This window comes from Excalfactoria chinensis, chromosome 2 (assembly GCF_039878825.1).
Source record: "Excalfactoria chinensis isolate bCotChi1 chromosome 2, bCotChi1.hap2, whole genome shotgun sequence".
Taxonomy (NCBI): domain Eukaryota; kingdom Metazoa; phylum Chordata; class Aves; order Galliformes; family Phasianidae; genus Excalfactoria; species Excalfactoria chinensis.
The window spans coordinates 141,005,876-141,026,663 of NC_092826.1; the positions used below are offsets into that span (position 1 = coordinate 141,005,876).

Genomic DNA, 20,788 nt, shown 5'->3' on the forward strand with positions numbered 1-20,788 from the left:
AATGGAAGCTGATGCCAGTAATGGTAGAGCCACAGGATGGATTGGGTTGGAAGGGAACTTAAAGATCACAGAACCACAGGATGGTTGGATTAGGCTGGAAGGGTCCTATAAGATCACAGAGCCGAAGAATCCCAGAATGGCTGGGTTGGAAGGGACCTTAAAGACCATAGAGCCATAGGTTGGGTTAGAAAGATCCTTAAAGATCACAGAACCATGGAATGGTTGGGTTGGAAGGGTCCTTAAAGATCATAGAGCCATAGGATGGGTTATAAAGATCCTTAAAGATCACAGAACCATGGACTGGTTGGGTTGGAAGGGTCCTTAAAGATCATAGAGCCATAGGATGGGTTGCATTGGAAGGGACCTTAAAGACCACAGAGCCATAGGATGGTTGGGTTAAGTTGGAAGGGTTCTTTAAGACCAAAGAGCCAATGAATCCCAGAATGGCGGGGTTGGAAGGATCCTGTTCCAGCACCACCCTCTGCCCTGGGCTGGCTCCAGGGACGGGCACCCAAAGGTTTGGGCAGCGTCAGTTCCTCACTGCCCAACAACTGCAAGCCTCCTAACACAGTAAAGCAAATTTGCTGCCTTATCCTTCCACGATCAGCACTAGTTTTGACTTCTGGGCAGAACTGTGGACACGTGAAGCTCTCAGAGCTCCCCACAGCAGCACGCCAGTACTCACCTTTGGCTTAATCTCTTTTGGAGTGAGGGTGGAGGGCCGCGTGGCGCTGCTGGCCGGGCGCTTGGGAGTGGTGGAGGCAGGAGGGCCCGCCGTGGGGCTGGTGGGCTTTTTGTGGGGGCCAGGAGCGGCAGAGGCCGGCCTCTTGGGGCTGGTGGCGGCCGCAGGCCTGGCTTTCGTTGCCGCGGGCTTTGCTGATGGTGTGGATGCTGCAGGCTTTATGGGTTTTCAAAAAGCAAAATCCGGGATTGAAAGAAAACAAAAAAGAAAACACGACAAAAATAAAGAGCGCACGGTAAACTGAAACATCAAGCTGCAAGAACGTAAGAAAACGGCAATTAAAAGGAAAGAAAAAAGAATTAGCTTTCTATTTTCTGAGCCTAACGGAGATGACAACGCAGCAGCAACATCCGAAGCAACAGAAGGAAGCGCTGCTAAAGCTGGGATTGGTGATGGCTGCTCTTGGCATCCAGTGCTGCGTGCAGGAAGCAGGATGCTGCTCTCCAAATTACGTGCACACGGCGGATGGCAAACGGCAGAGCTGAGCCCATCAGCTCCAGCGCCCCGTGCTCCCCGCCCTGTGCTATCAGCAGCAATGTGGGCTGTGCCAAGGGCTGCAGGCTGCTGGAGGCAGAGCTCTGCCATGCTTCAAAGCAGTTCGAAGGCGAGGGAGAACAGGGCCCTGAGCAGGACCTCCCCATGCCAACTGTAATGAAGTTACACCGTAAATGTAATGTCATCAACAACCAGGAGAGCATCAGAGCAGCACGGCTGTTACCAAGTACCTTCACCACTTCTGCATCGCAGGTGCCAACCAGAGAAACCTCTGAAATTAAAGCTCACCCCAAATCATTACACCCTTTTTCAGCCAACTTTGCTACAGGTTTGCAACTGCAGAGCTGAGGGCGTTTGCTCCGATAAAATGGATCCCTAATGGCGGCTCAGAAAACAGAACTCGTGGCTTAAGAAGCAGCGAGGCCAGCAAAGGGACGGCGTGGAAGCAAAGAGGGTGGGGGTGAAGGAGCCCTACCTTTGTCTTCTTCTCGGGGCTTGGGGGCAGCTCCTTGTTGGGGGGTGCTGTGATGTCGTTCCCTGTCACGGCATCGGCTGCTTTGGGTTCCTCTGGTTTTGCTGGCAAAAAAGAACAGAGACTTCAGTTTGAGCCTTTTTTGTTGGTTCGGTCTGCTGGGTGCTTTGTTTGAAGCCTTGTTCCCTATTATTCAATACTGTAAGAAGAGAAGACAGAACAGGAACGGTTATGGGCTATTTTGGGGAATATTTCCCCCAAACCAGAACACCCAGAGGAAGAACATCCTCCCTATTACAGGATGGGGCCATCAGACACTCGTCCAGATGCCATCAGCACCCAATTGCTCGGCTCATGAAGGAAATCCAGCCGCCCAAGGCAACCTCTGCGCTAAGTAAAACCAGCAAACCTCCCCATCCTCCAATGCTATCACATTCTGGGACGAAGCTCTGCCATCTCCCAGCCCGTCTCCCAGCACAGAGCACTGAGCCTTGTGTCGCTCATCCCCCCCATCACCTGCAGCTCAGACGGAGCCCATCAGTGCCGGACGCCGCTTCCCACAACAAGGCCAGGGATTGTCTGCAGCCAATGGACAGCAGCACAACAACCCCAACAGTGGGACCTTGTTTTCTGCGCCTCTGGAAAATTGATGATTCTCTTCCTGTTTTCTTGCTCAGAGACGGCTCAGCGGTGCCATGAAGCCCTGCATTGCAGCTGATCAATGCCGGCTCTCTTCTACTTCTTCTCCCACACCAAATTTCAATAACCCCCACTTCTCCCATTTTACCCACAGTAACACCAGCAGGAAGGAACCTGGATGGTTGAGGGCTCCGCTCGTTACAGCCCCAATAAGGGGGTCCCACCCAATAATGGGTCCCACCCGCACACAGCCCCGGGGATGGCAGAGGAACCATCCTGCGCTGCCTCCATGTAATTACCAGCCCAATATGATCACCAGCCTGCCCGCTGCCGCCCACCCTTTAATGAGGAGGGTGCTCTCTGCCATCCGGAGCACTGAACCGCCTGGGAACTGGTGCTCACTGCGGGGAATATTGGGAAAAGCTGCCAGACCTTAATCAGACGCGTTCATTAGTCTGCAAGAGTTACTGAAGAGCCCTTCAGCTCCCCCTGCATGGCAGCAAACCTCAGGAGTTCTCCAAGGACATGGGCTCAGAGAGACACAGCACACGGGACCTCCTGGGAGCGCCGGTGGACACAGGTTGCCCAAGGAGGCTGTGGATGCCCCATCCCTGCAGGCATTCAAGGCCAGGCTGGATGTGGCTCTGGGCAGCCTGGGCTGCTGGTTGGTGACCCTGCACACAGCAGGGGGTTGGAATTAGATGAGCATTGTGGGCCTGTGCAAGCCAGGCCATGCTGTGATTCTATGATACATCAGTGGGGAAAGTCAATGAGCTTGGGTTTTGCTCAAGGCTTTGCTATGGCACCCTCTGAGTACCACCCAGATTCCCACACCATGGGGCCGCTCCTCCAATATTTGACCTACATACAAAGGGACGGAGTTTTTTTGCCCACTTGGTTCTCTTCTCCTGTCAGAATTCTTACATTTCATCCACACTGCCCTTTTCTCATGGAACTCATGCAGAACAAAACCCCTGGCTGGCTGTTTCCCAAGAACCACGCAGCAATTCATGCAAGAGAAGTACTCCCAAAAATTCATTCTCCAAGTCAAAAGGAACAGAGACCCCACCACGAAGCACCTTAAGCTCATCTTTGACGGCCACAAGCAACCACTTCTATTTCCTGCTACCATGGTGAGCAAAAGCTCCGAAGTGAAAGGGAAGGTGAGAGCGGTGACCACATCACCATGCACTGAGAAGATCAGCTCTGCCAGGGCTTGATTTCCTTTCTTCCCTGTTTGTTGGTTAGTCAGAGTCACAGCATGTCTGAGTTGGAAGGGACCTCCAAGACCATCCAGCTCCAAGCCCTGCCACGGGCTGCCAGCCCCTAACCCAGACACAGTTCAGGTGCCCAGGGCTCCATCCAGGGATGGGCAAAAAGAAGAAAGAGCCTTTCAGTGGTGACCACAGACCACAGCAGCCCACTCCTGTCCCACCTGCCCCACTTTATGGGGTCTGCACCCTCCCCTTGGCCTGGGCCAGCTCTGGGATGGATCTGCAGCCACATCCCCACGCAGCTGTGAGCGAGGCCAGGCGCTCAACCCCAATCCCCAGCGAGGGATATCAGCGGGCTAAGCTGAGCTAAGCATCATTCACTGCAACAGCCCTGGAATTCTCATACGGATTAGAGTCATCAACAGCAAATCCATTAAGAGAAATAGATTAAGCAATAAGGCAGCGGCCATCTTTACTCTCTCTCTTCAACGTAAACAACCTCAAAAACAAAAGCAGTCCTCGCTCGACGCGGGTTTTGCCCAAAATATCACGTAGGCACGAGCTTCCCTCCTCACCCATCCTACTCACAACTCATCATTTGAGCAGTAACAACTCATCGTTTAAGCAGAAATGCAACTCAAAATACAGCCCTCTGCTTCCTTCCTCCCCAGAGGAGGCCAACCAAAGCATCTCCACGTGGAAGAGCATCTCCCACTTGACACCCATGCAGAAGAGCTGAGCAGGAAGCCCTACATCACAACCTGCTCTTCTGCAAACCAGCTACCGGCCATATCTACCTGCATGGCACAGCCTGCAGCCAGGTTTAGTTAGAGCAACCGATATGTGTAACCCCAAAAGTAATGCCTCATTTATTTCCATGGAAACTACAACAGATACAAAGAGCACAATGACTCTATTGGATAGAGCACATTCTCAGCTCCTGTACTGCCCTGCTGCTGCTCTGTTCTCCCCCCACTTCAAGGCACTTCCAGAGCTGAGCCCGTGCCTCCGTGGAAATGGTTCTAATGAACTCATCTGAGCACTGGAACCAGCACAACACCCTGGTTCAATGAACCACAGAATCACAGAAGGGCCTGGGCTGGAAGGGACCCCAAGGATCATGAATCTCCAACCCCCCACCACAGGCAGGGCCACCAACCTCCCCATTGAACAGCAGCCCAGGCTGCCCAGGGCCCCATCCAACCTGGCCTTCAACACCTCCAGGGATGGACGGGGCATCCACAGCCTCTCTGGGCAGCTGTTCCAGCACCTCCCCACTCTCACAGTACAGAACTTCCCCCTGACATCCACCCTCAATCCGCCCTCCTTCAGCTCCAACCCATTTCCCTTGTCCTGCTATTCTGCTCATCCTGCACCTGTTTGAGTTGGAAGAGGCCCTTAAAGGCCATCTGGTCCCACTCCCCGCAGTGCACAGGGACACACACAGCTCCATCAGTGCTCAGAGCCCATCTCCTGACCATGGGTATCAACACTGTTCTGTGCTTAAGGCTGAATGCCAAACCAGGACTTTACGGGACCCCGTATCAGGCTCCGTTCATGACTTGTCTCTTGACTTCCCCTTCCATCCCACAGTCCTTCGCTTCCCCTCTTTCTCATTCAAAGCATGATTTCATCCAGCAAGGAACGATGTCAGCAAAGCAGCCACCAACATCCCCTGAGCAAACATCATTACTTCGCTGCAAGGCAGTGGGGCTGATATTTCCTAATCCCATAATTAACTCTAATCTGTTTAAATGTGGGGTGATGGCAACCAGAGTCTCACCCAGCAGGGACAGTCGGCTCAGATGGCTCTCAGAGCACAAGAACAGCGTCCTGCTGCTCACGGGCTGATGGAGGAATGAGGCTCACGAAGCCAGGATGAGTTCAATGATGCACACACACACCAAGCTGAGCACTGGGAGCAGCAGTCAGCGCTGAGCCTGGTGCAGCAGTGCCTGGGATTGTGGATATTGCAGAGCAAAAAGTCTCTGAAATTGGAGGAAATTCAAAGAAAGCAGGAAAAAAGCAGTGGGGAAATGGCATCGCTTTTGTATGGGGTGCCATCGGAGCTGACATTTTTGGTATGTGCAAAAGAAATCACACACTGGCTGCTTCTGCAGCACACGCACATGAATCAGATCTATTGTTCAGCACAGGAAACAATGCAGCCTCGTGCTGTGGCCGGGTCTGTGGCCAATACTGATGTGATAAGGGAGGAGAGCATGGAGGGATGCTCAGCTCTACCAGCCCAACCTGCAGCCACTGATGCACTCTGTGCCAGAGGAGGGGGAGCAAAAGCTCAGCAGAGTTTGGAGCATCTCATACACACCCAAGGAATTTTGCTCTGTTTTCTTTTGCATTCCAACAATTCTTTCTAAACTGTAGATATACAAAGCAAAACAATCCAGTCTATTGCTTCTATTGCTACATTTTCATAGAGTCATTAACAATCACAGGATCACAGACTGGCCTGGGTTGCAAAGGCCCACAGTGCTCATCCAGCTCCAACCCCCTGCTGTGTGCAGGTCACCAACCAGCAGCCCAGGCTGCCCAGAGCCACATCCAGCCTGGCCTTGAATGCCTGCAGGGATGGGGCATCCACAGCCTCCTTGGGCAGCCTGTTCCAGTGCGCAGAATCATTAAGACTGGAAAAGCCCATGAAGGTCATCAAACCCAACCACATTTTCTTCCAGCAGAGAATAAATCCAGAGCGGGTTTCTTAGCAAGGTGCTGCACAAAGCAAACCTGACCTGTCCGATCCTTCGCTGCTCCTCTTTGGGCAGAGAATAAGGCAGTCACTCTCAATGCCTTGCCCAGGAGAGCCCAGCAGCTCTGCCAGCACCAGCTCAGACTCAGACCTGCGCCCCGAGGACCGTACATCAGCTTTTATAACACAGACCACGAGAGGAAAGAACTTCCAAGTGGGATGTTTACATCTTGGCGATACGAAGAGGTCATCTACCAAAGGCAAGCCGAGCAGAAGGCCCTGAACGGCCCCATCTTTCACTGACCTTTACATTGCTGAAGCTCAGCCCCCTGGGGGAAAACACGTCAATCCACTCAAAAGCATTTCTTCTGTCTCTCTGCCTAAAACATCCTGTACATCTGTTCTGAAATGGCCTATGGGACGGGCAGCCCAGCCACAGCACACACCCCTGCGTCCAAAGCAGGACCAGAGGACCTCTGGAGGTCCCTTCCATCTCAAAGGGCTCTATGATACCTCACCAACAACACGGACTGTCACTGCCAACAACCCTCAGCATCAGCAGACCCCAACAGCACAGGGATTCCCTGAAGTGAAAGGTGCACGGCACAAATACAGCATTTTTCCTGCTCCCCCCTTTACCCCAACATCACTGATACTCGTGGCTGAGCTGCCCAGAAGCACAGATCCTCTTATGCCCCAAACCGGCCCCTCTGCCAACGGTGGGACCTGCTGTGGGGCTGTGACACCTCCATGAACCCCTTGAGGATGGATGTCTGCACCCACCACATCCAGAAGTGATGCTGCTTCATCACGCGGCTGCCAGGACGACTGGAAATCTGCACACCAAGTAGACTGTAAGGAGGGTAACACTGAGAGATGGGAGCGGTGGTGGTGTGTCAGGGCTGGGAGGTCTGTGCTGTCAGAGCTGTGCTGTGTGGGGTCTGGAACGAGCCCTGGGAACTGAAACACCTCGAGGAAATCACAGAACCAGGATCATAGAATGGCTGGGTTGGAAGGGACCTCAAAGATCATCCAGTTCCAACTGCTGGGTGCAGGTTACCAAATCAGGCACCAGGTCAGGAAATGAGAGACCAGTAAAGTGCATTAGAGACAGAATACAACTGTATGATTACTGAGAGCTGGAAAGAAGACCAGAGCAACTTGGGTGCTGCCACGCTCCTGGGCTGACCAAGCAGCCATTGGGTGTCAGCAGCACGCCATGAGCCACGGCCAAACTCACGGCACAGCACCTGCCCTGCTCTGTGTGCCATGGGACGGGGGCAGCCCAGCACCATCCCCACAAAGCATGCCAGAGCCCACTGACCTGGGCTGCCAGCAGGCATCACAACCTCAAGTTGCGATCATCCAAAGGACAGGGATGAAGTTCCAGGCTGGAGAGCAAAGATTAACCACAATTCTCCCCAACTGTACGTTTGGGAAGACTGATCTCATTCATACAACCACCGCCACGAAGCTGCTACAGCCACCCAGCAATGGGGAAAGCTGCCAGAAAAAGCTGGAAAAAGGGCTGCAAAAGGCAGCAGGAATTCTGTCCGGAGCTCCAGCACTGAAGTACTTGGGAAGAGCTGGATGACAGGAACCATTCTACCCACAGACTTCTGTTCGTCACCTCGGATAAATGGCACGGGGTGCTGAAGGCTGAATGGAACAGGACACTGCTCAGACAGATGGGGAGAAGCTGACAGGTTTTAAGTCCCACAGTGGGCTGTGCCAGACCCTCAGCCATGTGCACACTGAAGTCTATGTGGGCTTCCAGCAAGCAATTCACACTGCTACTAAAGCAATGAGTTGTTTCCATTTTCCTCCATCCAAACATCCACCTTTGTCCCCAGCACCAGCCCCCAACCAGTGCCACCCCTTCTCCTGGACTCAGTGAGATGCTTCCCCTCCTGTCTATGGCACAGAATGGACAGGGCTGGAAGGGACCCCAAGGATCACGGAGCTCCAACCCCCCACCACAGGCAGGGCCACCAACCTCCACATTGAATAGCAGCCCAGGCTGCCCAGGGCCCCATCCAACCTGGCCTTCAACACCTCCAGGGATGGACGGGGCATCCACAGCCTCTCTGGGCAGCTGTTCCAGCACCTCCCCACTCTCACAGTACAGAACTTCCCCCTGACATCCACCCTCAATCTGCCCTCCTTCAGCTCCAACCCATTTCCCTTGTCCTGCTCTGATCTGCCCTTTCACAGAGTTGACTCCCCTCCTGTTTGCATCCTCCTCAGGGAGGTAAAAATTAGCAACATACCATCACGTGGCGAATCCTGCTTGGGAGACAGAGCGCTCCGCGCATCGCTGACCTCAATTTCTTTCCTTTCCAGCAGAGCAGCTTTGCTGGATTCCATCTCGGTGCTTTTGCTTTTCGGAGGCTCAGTGCCGGCAGCTCCGCCGATGGCATCTCTCTTCTCCCCCTTCCCCTCCTCCCTCCCTCTGTCGAGGCAGCCCATCTCAGGGATTTGCTCCAGCTTGCTCTGATAGGCACCGGGGCTGCTCAGCTCCTTCCTGCCCACCCCACCACGCTCCTCTTTCTTCTTGGCCATCGGCTCCTCGGCCGCGCACTCTGGGTGCTCCGGTATCACCAAACTGGGCAGCTCCGTGCCCAACCTGACGCCAACCTCTTGCTCTTCTGCCACCGTCATTGACCTCTTGATGGCAGCGCTCGGCTTCCTGGCCGTGGGGCTGGAGCACTGGCTCAGGCTGCTGCTGGGGGACAGCAGCCCGGTGGCCACATCTTCGCGGAGCACCGGCTCCGGGTACTTATCAGCCAGGTTAAGGGTTAGGGGCACAGATAAGTGCGAGCACTCGGACATGGCACGCCTCATTGCCTTCCTTTGCTGGGCAGCCCTGTTCAGAAAACCATCATCCGCGCAGCTCAGCTTATCCTCCATCTCCTCCTCCATCTCGGTGGCGTTACTGAAGTGACTTTTGGAGTCATCTTGAGCCAGCTCGACGGTGGTGGTCGGGGGCTCCATCTTCACGGCGGTCGAGGAAGAAGAGACTCCACTCTGCACATAGTTGTCATTAACCACCCCGACCACACAATAGCTGGGGGCTCCATCTTTTTTCACGGCTGCTTCATTACAGCCCGAATCGTTAGGAAGGACAGGGTGGAAATTGGGGTTCCAGACGCTGATCTCCTGCTCCTTGGTGCGCTTGCCGGGATCACTCTCGGGCACAGACAGAGGGCCGGGCTCTGCCTGGCTCCGGCTCTCCACCCCGGCCCTCCCGGCTGCCTTCTCCTGGTCGGTGATGGCCGTGCTTTTGCCCAGCCCAGCTTTCTCAGCCCCCGTTGGCCCCACGTGGAAATCGGTGGTTTTGGGGTTCACGAAGCTCCCCTCGGCAGCCGGGAACGCGTCGGCGATCAAAGCCCAGCTCTCAAGGTGACCCGCAGCCGCCGGGTACGCTTTGCCTTGCACCTCAATTTCTCTTTTGTCTTTCTGAGCTATTTTTAGCTCTTTGTCTAATTTGCCTTCAAAGAAGCACAGCTTATCCTCGTCCGTGAAACCGGCGTTCTTCACCAGCCCGTCCTTCATCGGTCCCCCGGAGTTCACATTCAAGCCGATCTCATTCAGCTTCCCCTCCGTCCTCTGCCATTCGAATTCCGTTCTCCCGAAGTCTTTCGGGCTCTCCATGCAGCGGAAGGCTTCCGAGAAGCTCTCGGTCTTGCTCTTGCACAGCTGGCTGTATTCGGACAGGGCTGCGGGCTGCTGGTTGGAGAGAGACATCTCCGGAGCTCGGCGTCTCCCGGCGCTGTGCGGCTCAGCCCGGCTGCGATGCTGCGCGTGCCCCCAACTCAAGGCAGCTCCCTCCCGTCCCCCCGCCCCTCTCCCACCCCTTCCTGCCCACCGCAGCCACTCTCTGAACCGCTGCCTGATGGAGGGGGGGATGCGGGGGGGTCCGCCCCTGTGCTCCTCTTCGGCTCTGCAATTTGCACAGCGGCGGTGGGGGCTCGGGATGGGCACTGATGGGGAGACGATGCTGTAAGACCAGCACTGCTGGCAGCCGCACGCAGCTGGAAATGGTGCCTCCTCCTCTCCCTCCACCACACCGTGTTACAGTCAGTGCCTTTACATTCATTAATTCCCACTGACTGGCCGCTCGCAGGGATATCAATGAATGAAGATCAGCGTTTTCCTCCCCTGGAACGAACCCTAAACCCACACAGGAGCCCACCCCGAGCACAGCGCAGAGCGGCGGCCGCCAGCAGAGGGGCTTTGTTTGCAGCCAACGTTACCGGGCGCTTCTGCAGTCAGTGACCACCGTGATGCTGCGGGGAGGGCTGCGGGGCTCACACGGCACAAGGGGCATCGCTCCTATGGGCAAGTGGGCAGAGCCGGGCAGGACCACATCCCGGACAGCACCACATCCCGGACAGCAAGAGGGTCTGTGGCTTTCAGCAGCATGAGCCTGACTTCTTATTTCCCTCATTTAAATACAAAGAAAACACGACACACCGGATGGGGCTTCGGACCTGTCTTCTACCGCCCCGAACGCACACAGCGCACGGCCCAGCTCCGCGCACAGCCCCGCACCCACCCGCGCTCCGTGCCCTCAATGCTGTTCCCTCTTACACGGAGGACCCCTCAGAGCCATCACCACCCGGACCAGCATCCCCCCGCCCCCCACTATGGGCAGCTCCCTCAGAGTCTGATTGAGCTCAGCGTGTTTGTGCAGCCCATGCTACGCCCCCTGAATTGAACCTGCTGGGAAGCGCTGCCATCCACACAGCCAGCCCCAGCTTTAAGTCGGTGCTATATTTAAAAGCAGTGACTAAGGAGCTGTAAGTTAGATACATCTTCCACGGCAGCCTCTCATTAAGCAGAACGCTCCCGCCCACAAGCTGCACCGCTCAAAGGGCCTCTACGGCTTCTATTTTAACAATAAAACATTCACGGGTATCCTCCAGTGGAAATGGCAGCCCGGCTCCAGGCTTGCCTTTGCTTAACTGAGGTGGGATTCATGTTTGCAAGCACCTCCTCGCTCAGAGCACAGCCCCAACAGTGGAGGAGCCCTGAAGCCACCTGGTCCCATCGAAGTGCTGCTGCTCCTTTTGGAGCCGGGGGTCACCATGGCTGGGAGCAGTGATGGCAGTGCCCGCCCCGCGGCTCCCAGCCCTGGCAGATGGATGAGCGCAGTGTTTCTATTTTCGCTCCGCTCCTGAAGCTATCCCTGATCCCTCCTAATGCCTTTGCTGTTTTTTTCTTTCTTTTTTTTTTTTAAATCTAACACAACCATTTCTGTGCAGTCCTTTGCGCCGGTTTCTAAGGCAACATCGCTTTCCAGGATGAGCTCCTCCTTGCCAGCATCTCCAACAACATCATCTCTAATTAAGCATCATTACCAATAACAGCTGGTGATGAGGCTGACCAGCCCCATCCCTCACACAGCGCTGCCAGGCACACTTGCAGGGCCGTGAGCTCACACGCCTGCTGGGACTCCCACAGCATCACCATGCAGGCAGGACCTGCAGTGTGTCACCGTGCTCACACACCTCGTTTATCCCCCAAGAAATCCGTCTGAGAGATACAAAGGTGAAGCAGAATCCAGCCATCATAGCTTTGAACCACGAGGCACAGAGTCAGGCTCAGCACAGGCTGACTGCTTATAGGACAGGGCATCCACAGCCCAAATCCCACCTGGAACAGAACAGGGCAGTGCAGTTGACTTTGGAGCCTGCATACAGAACCATCGCATGGTTTGGGTTGCAAGGGACCCTTAAAGGCCATCTGGTCCCACTCCACGCAAGGCACAGGAACACCTACAGCTCCATCAGTGCTCGGAGCCCATCCCCTGACTGTGGGTGTCTGCAGGGACACATCCTTATAGGAACACCTTTGGAGCTATGAACCAAGAAACACCACACAGAGGGGCCTCCTGATACCTAGCAGCCTTTTACACTGCCCTCCACAGTCACCTCTTAAATAACACTGGAGCTGATGGTACCCCCATGAAGCAGACCTGAATACACACCGCTGCTTTTTGGAGGAAAAGCAGATAAGAGCAAAGTTCTCTTGTTGCTTCAAAACACACTTAGGAGGAGACACACACATAAACACAGGAGACACACACACAAACACATAAACACACAGGAGAACTGGCTGCTGCCATTGTCTGGCTTCCACCTCCTACACCTATCTGGGATAAGCAGCACATCACCAAACACAGCTCACGGCCCCACTGGAAACTTCAGCCCATGGTCCCATTGGTGAGTACAACCCATGGCTTCATTAATGCAGTGATGTTATTCTGATCATTAGGAAAGCATCGTTACAGAGCAGCTCTGCTGTTAAGGAACCCAAGCACAGCGGTGGCAGCCCAGCACGTTCCATTCCTCATTAGGACAAACCCAATTACAGCATGGGGTCCCACATGGGGTCCCCATGGAGAACTGCAGCCGCTGCAGGGATGAGGGGTGGCTGTGGATGCGCTGAACTCCAACCATCATCTCAGCTGCCCCCAGCATCCAAGGGCACAGAACACTTCTGCAGAAGAATCTGGGGCAGCAACAAAATCAAGAAGCTGAAATAAATGCAAAGGATGCAGAAAAGACCAAATTCAAATGGCACGAGCAGAGCTACGTCCTGATGTTCCCTCACTTTAAATCGCTGCCAGAATTAGAAAATAGTAATAATCACAAAAATCACAGAAGTTTGCAGTTTATCCGAGACACAGAACTTCGTCAGCAAGAAATCTGCAGCATCACTGTTGCCATGGCTCCCCACGGAGCCGTATCACCGAGCCCAGACCTATTTTAGCAGTTCATGCAGGAGCTGATGCCTTTTGGAGTGCCATCCTGTTATTCTAGAACACAGTGCAGGACTTCAGCCTGGCTGAAGAGATTTCAGTTACCAAACCTCAGCAGATTGTCCAAAATATCCACGTTGTTCTGACCACGCATCGCTGATTGCCCCCTGGGGCAACAAAGCAGCTCCTGCGTGCAGATGTTCCAACTCTGGGTATGTTATTCTATGATTCTCTATTAGATGTGGACAAGTGTAAGCTTCACAGTCCCACCAAACACACACAAAGCGCTGGCCACAGTCTGCTGAGCGTCATCTTAACAGGAGAATGAAGCAGCAGGTAGAAGGCAAGTACTACCAAAGTACAACCCATGGCCCCACCATCAACCACTGCTCATGGCCCCACTGCTGAGTACAACCCCAACCTCACCAGCAAGTACAACCCACGGCCTCATTGTCAAGCATAACTCATGGCTCTATTGGCAAATATAATCCCTGACCCCACCATCAACCACAACCCATGGCCCCACCATCAACCACAGCTCATAGCCCCATCATCAACCACAACCCATGGCCCCACCATCAACCACAGCTCATGGCCCCACTGGTGAGTACAATCCCTGACCCAACCAGCAAGTACAACCCACGGCCCCATCAGCAAGTACAGCCCAATCAATCTCTCGAACATTTGGACATCCATACCATCTCTTGGCTCTCTTCAACTCCTTCTCTATCCAGCACAGAAGACGTATACTCGTGGTCTTGAATCTCAACACTTTCCCTCCCCTGACTTCTGTTTCTGACTTGCATTGCATGCACTCACTCACCCCCTGGTGCAGCCCAAAGCAATCCACACCCCTCGTCCTCCACACAGGGACTCAAGCTCAGGCATTGCTGCTGTGTTGCCACTCACTGAGCAGCAGCAGAAGGGATGGAAGAGCCCCTGCTGCACCACCTGCATTTACCTGTTGTGCTCCTCTGGTGTTTTTTCCCCGCATGGGTCTCCTACCAGGATACTGCCCCCTTAAATACAGCAATTAGCAAGGGAAATAACGACTTCCAGCAGATGATGGAAAGGTTATATATACACACACACGTATCTCCAGAAAAAGGATGACGCTGTCTTTAGCTTTCCCATTTTGTAGCATCATGCACCAAAGAACATTACTTCTGCAGGCACAAGTTCATGCAGAGAACACCACTTCCACCAAAATAGAACTACTTTGGGTTATGCAACGCTCATTAAAATTACAGAACCTCTCCACAACCTGACCAGCATGTTAAGGCGCACTCGAGCTCGACGGCTGTTAAGTTAGTGACTGCATCATGCAAACTGGCAGCGAGGAACTCCGCAGGAGCAGACCCAGCTTCCACGCCTGACGACAAGGAAGAAGGAGTGGGGATGAGGCGCCCGACCTCCGCCATCCCCAGACACCAATTTCTCCCGAGGAAGGCTCGGGCTGAGCAGAAAACTGCGGGCATCATTTGACACGCCATCTGTACCGTGACTACAGACTCCATTCTGAAGTTCCCAGGAACTTCCTTTCGCTCTATGAAATTAATGCCATCTGTTCCTTGGTCAGCAGCCAGGCAAACAGCACCAACCCCTCCAGTCCGCCCTCAGCACAGAGTCCCAAAGCCCATCAGCGCGGGGTTCTGCTGTTCTGCTCTGCTCCGGCACAGTGGTTGCTCTGGCAGGAGGTGTGCTTTGTGCAAAGACGCTCAAGGTGCCTTAAGGCAAAGCCACAGACCAGCTGCAGGAAGGGAGCAGATGGCTGCGCTTGGCCCGGAGCGGCATTAAAACCAAATCCCATAACGTGACAGCGATAGGAAACGTTCCCTGCCATGGGAATATGCAGCTCCTGCCCTTTGGTGGCACCGACGCTGCCACTTTCGGTCTCTGATGAGAAGCTAATGGAACTTAACACCGAGAAGTGCAAGAGTGCTTCAAAATTGGGAGTGCTGCAAAATTTATACGGAAAATCAACTCGGAGCGAATTAAAAAATCATCAAGTTCTGGAACTCAGACCAAACTGTGCATCTTTTAAGGTTTGGGAATTAGCACTGTGCGCCAGGCAAGCAGAACCAGCAGCCTTTTAGGATCAGCCAACACACCGCTCATGCCCCGCTCGCTGGTGCCACCGAGGATTAACGGTTACGTGGTCATGCCGCCGAGCAGCGATGCTCGCACGCAAGCTCCGGGTTTTGCTGCCAGCCCATCACAATCACACACCTTTGCCTTGCCTGGGCCGGCTCACAGCGCTGCCTCTCAGCTGCCTCTGCTTCTCCCCATCCGGAGCAGCGGGCCGGGCCGGCAGCGCGGGCAGCCCTCTGGCCTTGGTGGGTCTCATGTAGCCCTTCAGCTGCTCCGCGCCTTTCGCTCGCTCTTTCTTTGCCTCTGGGGCGGCTTTCAGGTCGGGTTCTTCCTTTTCCTTAACTGGGACGGCCTTCGGCTGGGATCCCCCAGCATCGCCTTCTGCGGTTCGGCACTGAACCTCACTGCCATCCTCAGGGTGGGTGTGGGATGCTGGGGCAGCAGTCAGATCCACTCCAGCTGCCTCCACTCCACCTCCTGACCCACACGGGTGCTGAGCGCTCTCCATGGCTGCACCCACGCCGCTCCCCTCGCTGTCCTTCCCCATCAGCTCTTCCACTGCAGCCCACGATGCTCCGCTCCCCACTGCCACAGCATCCTCCCCCCCAGAGGGGACCCCTTCAGCTCCCTCCACCCCTCGGGCACCGCTGGGCACCAGGCAGTGCTGTGTGTCCGCCTCCTCCTGGGGAAGGGCAGAGGCAATGGTGGCACCGCCTTGCTTTTTTTCAGTCCCTTTATCATCCACCTTTGCCTTGGGAGAAAGGAGAGCTTCATCCTTTCCTGACTGAACGTCTTGCTGAGCTGAATGACCAGAAGACAGCGGTCCGTCTGCCTCCAGCCTGCACTGGGCCGCGGTCTCTCCGGCTGCATCCTCCCCTTTCTTTGGCTCCTCTTTCCCAGGCTCTTTGTGCTCCACACCAACAGGCTTCTCGGGCAGTGTTTGGCTGCACACCTCCTTCCCATAGCTGGATCCGGGCTCCTTGCTACTCTTCTCCACTGCCACTCCGGCTGAAGGCAGCCCCCCAAGCGCCCCCCAGGCCAAGGACTCCACGTGGTTTCCCTGATTATCCCAAAGCATTTGGGGGCCGATGGGGAAACTAATATTTCTGTTCTCATCCACAAAACCCATTTCTTCCATCCCAAACTCCATCTCAGGCCCCGCGGGTGGCTGCTCAGGGCCAGCCTTGGACTTTTTACCTCCTCCCTCGCTACCTCTCTTTTTAGATCTCTCAGTAATGGTGGCCGAGCTGTGATCTGCAGGATGCTCTGCACCAGGAAGGCTGACTGCTCTGCTGCCAGGAGGGGGACACATCTCTGCTCCTGTGCTGGGCTCCAGGAAGAGCTCTGGGCCAACCTCTGCCCTTTGGCATCTCTCTTTATCCCTCACGCTCAGCTTCTCTGGCTCCAGAGGTACAGCAGCAGCTTGTGCTTTAGTAGCATCACTTGGGTCACCTAGCAGACTTACTGAAGCGCTGACGTTGTACTCTTTAGACTGAGTCTGCTGAGCATTTCCCACCTCCCCACCCACAGCAGGGATAATACCCAGACCCAGTGCTACAGGCTGCCCATGGCTGCCCTCAGCCTCTCTGCCTTTCTTCCCTCTGCCTTTTTCCTCAGGTCTGTCTGCCTCCATCTCCCTGGTGGGACCACGTGCCACCACTGTGTCCGCCCTGTGCTCTGCTGTATGAACATCTGTCTCCTTATCCTCAGCTGTGGGCCACGTTTCATTAGCATTGCCTATTTCTGGCTCTGTTTTATGGCCTGGATGGACTGGCTGATGAGAGGAACTTCTACTCTCTCCTTTAGGCTTTTCCAGCACCTCCTTTGTTACAGCTGTCACGTTCTCCAGCAAACCCCCTCTTTCAGAACCAGGCACCTTCTCTTTCCCAGAGCCCACTTCCTTCATTTCCCCATCGCCCCTCTCTTTGCTTGGAGGAGCTCCCAGCCCGGCGTCCAGGACAGCTGTCAGCCCAGAAGGGCCCTTCTCACTCCTTTTCCTTTTCCCATCACTACACCTTTTCCTACGTTTGTCTGCATCGGAACCCATCCCATCTGATCCACCTGGAGAAGCATCTCCAGCCTCTCTGCCCTCACCCGCAACATTGACCTCCTTTGTTTTGTTGATGGTGTCAGCCGCGGCGAGATGCTTTGTATCATCTCTCCTACCCGCTGGAAGGAACTGCTGGCCCAAAGCCCCCAGCTCAGCCATTTCACATTTCCCAGCATTTTCTCTGGGCTCCTCTGTTACTCCCTCAAAGGGCCTTTGTGCTGCAGTCCCACCCGACGTGCTCTCCTGGAAGCACACAGCAGTGACACGGCCCCTCTCATCGCTGACCTCCCGAGCTGTGCCAGCTCTGTCAGGAGAGCTACTAAGGTCCATCATAGTCTCCACAAAAGGCTGCTGGAAAAAGCTTTTTTCACCCTTTTTACTCCTCCCATCGCTACCTCTCTTTTTGGGCTTGTCTGCTGACGGGTGCCCCCTGGCAGCATAACCACCCTCCCCACCTTTATCAGGGAAAGGCCTTTCCCTCGTCGCCTCCCCCATCCTCACTCCATCAGTGCCCGCATCCTCCAGACCCTGCTCAGAGAAACCTCTCACTCTTTTGCCTTTCCCTTCACTGCGCCTTTTTTTAGGTCTGTCCATCCCGTGTGCAGCACTGAGGTCTCTTCCAGTCTGCTGCTCCTCTGCAATAAACCCATTCCCTTTCTTTCTGTCAGGGGAATATGCTGCTGTACCTCTGTGTGCTGCCTCAGCAGGAGCAGCTCTGCCTTCCATTAGAGCTGGCTGCTCAGCAGAACCATCAGCCTTCCTGTTCTGCAGAGCAATGCCTTGCTCGGGGTTCTGAGCCATTAATGGCGTAACAGCCACTTTGGTGGCATCTGTTGGGGTCTTCAATACTCCCTCAGAAGTACTTAAGCCAACGGCCTCGCGCTCACTGGGGGATGCCAGCTTGGCTCCGTCTGCTGCCCTTGGCTTGTTGGGAAGCAGGGTGGATGGGGCTGGAGGAGATGCTTGGAAGGATCCACTGTTCAGCTCTTTGTTTTGCCCACCACTCTCCTGTGCTGCTTCTCCCAGTGACCCACCGGAAGCCTGAAGCTGGCAGCTGGTGTCACTGGGTGCTTTGTGCTTGGGAGGTGCACCCTTAGCACGCTTACCTGGATCAGAAGGAAGAATTTGGGAAGGAGTTTCTACCTTGCTCACATCGATGGCTGCTGAAGGAGATGCCTTCAGGTCAGCCCACGCTGGCTCCCTATCCTCCCTCTTCCCATTTCTATCAGGAAATCTTCCCGCAGACGTGGCTGGCACCTCTGCTGCTATGGGCTCCCCCACCCCAGTCTCTCCTCCCTGCTCTGAGGGCACCTTTCCTTTCCCTTCGCACTGCACCATCGAGCTGTCACCTCTCATTTCCTCAGCTCTCATGATGTCTCTATTTTTCTCATCCAGCCCTGATTTGAGCGGCGCGCTGCTCTCGGTGCCCTGCCGGCCCAGCGCTGGCATTACACGGCCATTTGGGTCACCCGGGATGTGACTCCCAGTAATTACTGCAGCATCCTTTGGCACATCTGAAGCTCTGTTTCCCGAGGCAGCCAACAGCTCCGCAGGCACGTTGGGCCCAGCAGCTGCTTTTTGCAACTCAACAGCCAACGGAGAACTCTTAGGAGCTCTGCAGGCTGCCGTGTTTTCATCCCAGAACTCCACGGCTCTTGGCAGGTGGTTTCTCCTTTGTTTCGGTTTCTTTTTCTTTTTCTTGCCCACAGCCAGAGCACCTTCCATATCCCAGCTCTCCCGCGGCGCATCTCTGCTGCTCCGGGTGAGCTCTGCGGGATGCTCTGCTGCCCTCCTGGGTGCAGCTGTGCTGCGCAGGGCAGCTCCGGCAGCACATGGCAGCTCTGCAGCACAGCACTGCTCTGCTCCACGCTCAGAGCTCTTCTGCTGCGGGGGACCTACGGGGCGCTCCTCTGCTCCATCTGCAGTGGGCAGCAGGGCAGGCTGTGCTCGGCCAGCCCCGCGTCCACTCGGTTTGTTAGCTTGCCTCATTTGTGCAGGAGGCGGACCTGGAATACAGGAAGCCTGCTCAAACATCAAAGCGACCATTGGCTGCAATCAAATACAGAGGTACAGTTGCAAACGTGACTCCAGCTCTCCAGCAGGAGGTCTAAGTCCTCGGTGGGGCTGGGAAAGGCATTTACGCACCAAACAATTTAAACTGCTACCGATAAACACGTCGATGCTATTTAAAAATGCATCACTCCCAGTATGTGCTCTGACCCCACTGAAGAGCATTAGTTCTTGTACGGAAACCTTATCTCCTGTCAGAACCGCATTAAGGACCTACGATGTCTCAGCACAAGATCACAGATCGACTTTTTATCTCTCTAATGGGCAGCCTTCCATAATGTAAAAATAGAGCTTTGGTGGGAAGAGGAGCCTGGGGGGGGAAGGGAGCGAGGACCACAGCCCCAGCACCCACAGTGCAAGCAGAAGTCATCTGCTGTGCTCAGCTATAAGCAGCACCGGGTTTCCTTAGCTACAGCCACTGATTCCAAGGGAGCATCCGTCATCTGTCAGCGAGCCCTGGGCCGCGGATCAGCCTCCAGCCACACAAGCAAGCAGTGATGGCTGACCGCAGGGGCTGCGTTCGCGGAGCAGGGCAAAAATCAACCTTCTCCTTTGGTTAATTACAAAATCCAACTTGGAAGGCGGTCTTCAGTGGGAGTATTGCAATAAGAATGAATGGCTCTTTCTAATGCCCCCCCCAAATAAACACCCTAAGAAAAACTGGTGGTAATGGTAAAAAAGATGGTGAGTTCCTGCATTCTACAAGAGATACGAGCCAGCATCAGTGATCAATTAATAGCAGCAGCCACGTGTGGGCTTTTGGTGCCGTGAACAAGGAGGGGCAAAGAGAGGGAGCGCAGCAAACAGAGGCAGAGTGCAAGCAGAACCTCTGAGGGACGCCAAGAACCGCACAGCTCATCGGTGCAAAACCCTTCTTGCTTGCTCAGGTGGCAGCGCAGCCAGTGGGAAAGGTGAGCGGCTCCCAGGGGACATTTCCTCCCTAAAAGCAAAGCGCTGTTTGTGTTCTACCTGCAGGCTCTTGCAGGGCTGCTCCTTGCGGGGGTTCTGTGTGCTGGATGTGGTTCTGCTCAGTCTCCTCCTTCTGTTGCTCCATTGCAGGGACATCCACAGCAGTAACACAGCGCTCTGAAAGGAGCTCTTTGTTTGCTAGCTCTGTGTCTTCTTTTGTTTCTAGCGGGACTGAAATGGAAAAGAGAAATTGAAATACAAAAATGGGCGACCAGAATATTTCAGCCTCCATGAATATGGAAACCATCAGCTCAAAAACAGCTGCTGGGGAGGGTTTGGGTTCTACTTTCTTTTTAACGGGGACGAAGATGAAAAGGTCTGGTAGCTGCCCAGGTATTATATCCCACGATCCCACATTAAGAAGCAGTTTTATATCTTGGCTGACATGTCGAGGTTTGGGTAAAGTGCGGAGCAAAGACCATGGTGGGGTCACAGGCTCAGGGTGAGGTGAGGTGTCATCAGACAATAAGAGCATTAAGATTTAAAATTCAACTGAATTTTGACTATGCAATTTCATTGCAGCCTGCCAGGACCTGAAGGGAGCCTCCAAACAGGAGGGGAGTCAGCTCTGTG

At 54.6% G+C, this 20,788-nt stretch overlaps 1 protein-coding gene across 11 annotated transcripts in view; it reads right to left on the bottom strand.

The window, feature by feature from the left end:
* Positions 1-20,788, bottom strand: part of MAP4 (microtubule associated protein 4) — a 90,155-nt gene that overhangs the window by 16,387 nt on the left and 52,980 nt on the right. For 8 of the 11 annotated variants that reach the window (XM_072330434.1, XM_072330438.1, XM_072330429.1 and 5 more), the window contains 3 exons: positions 20,216-20,386; positions 1,713-1,813; positions 686-898 (listed from right to left, as the gene is read on the bottom strand). In XM_072330434.1, coding sequence (XP_072186535.1) covers positions 686-898; positions 1,713-1,813; positions 20,216-20,386 — 485 coding nt within the window. Of the gene's footprint in view, positions 1-685; positions 899-1,712; positions 1,814-8,539; positions 10,113-20,215; positions 20,387-20,788 lie in introns of those variants that run through there. The other 3 variants (XM_072330437.1, XM_072330439.1, XM_072330440.1) reach the window with 2 other exon arrangements.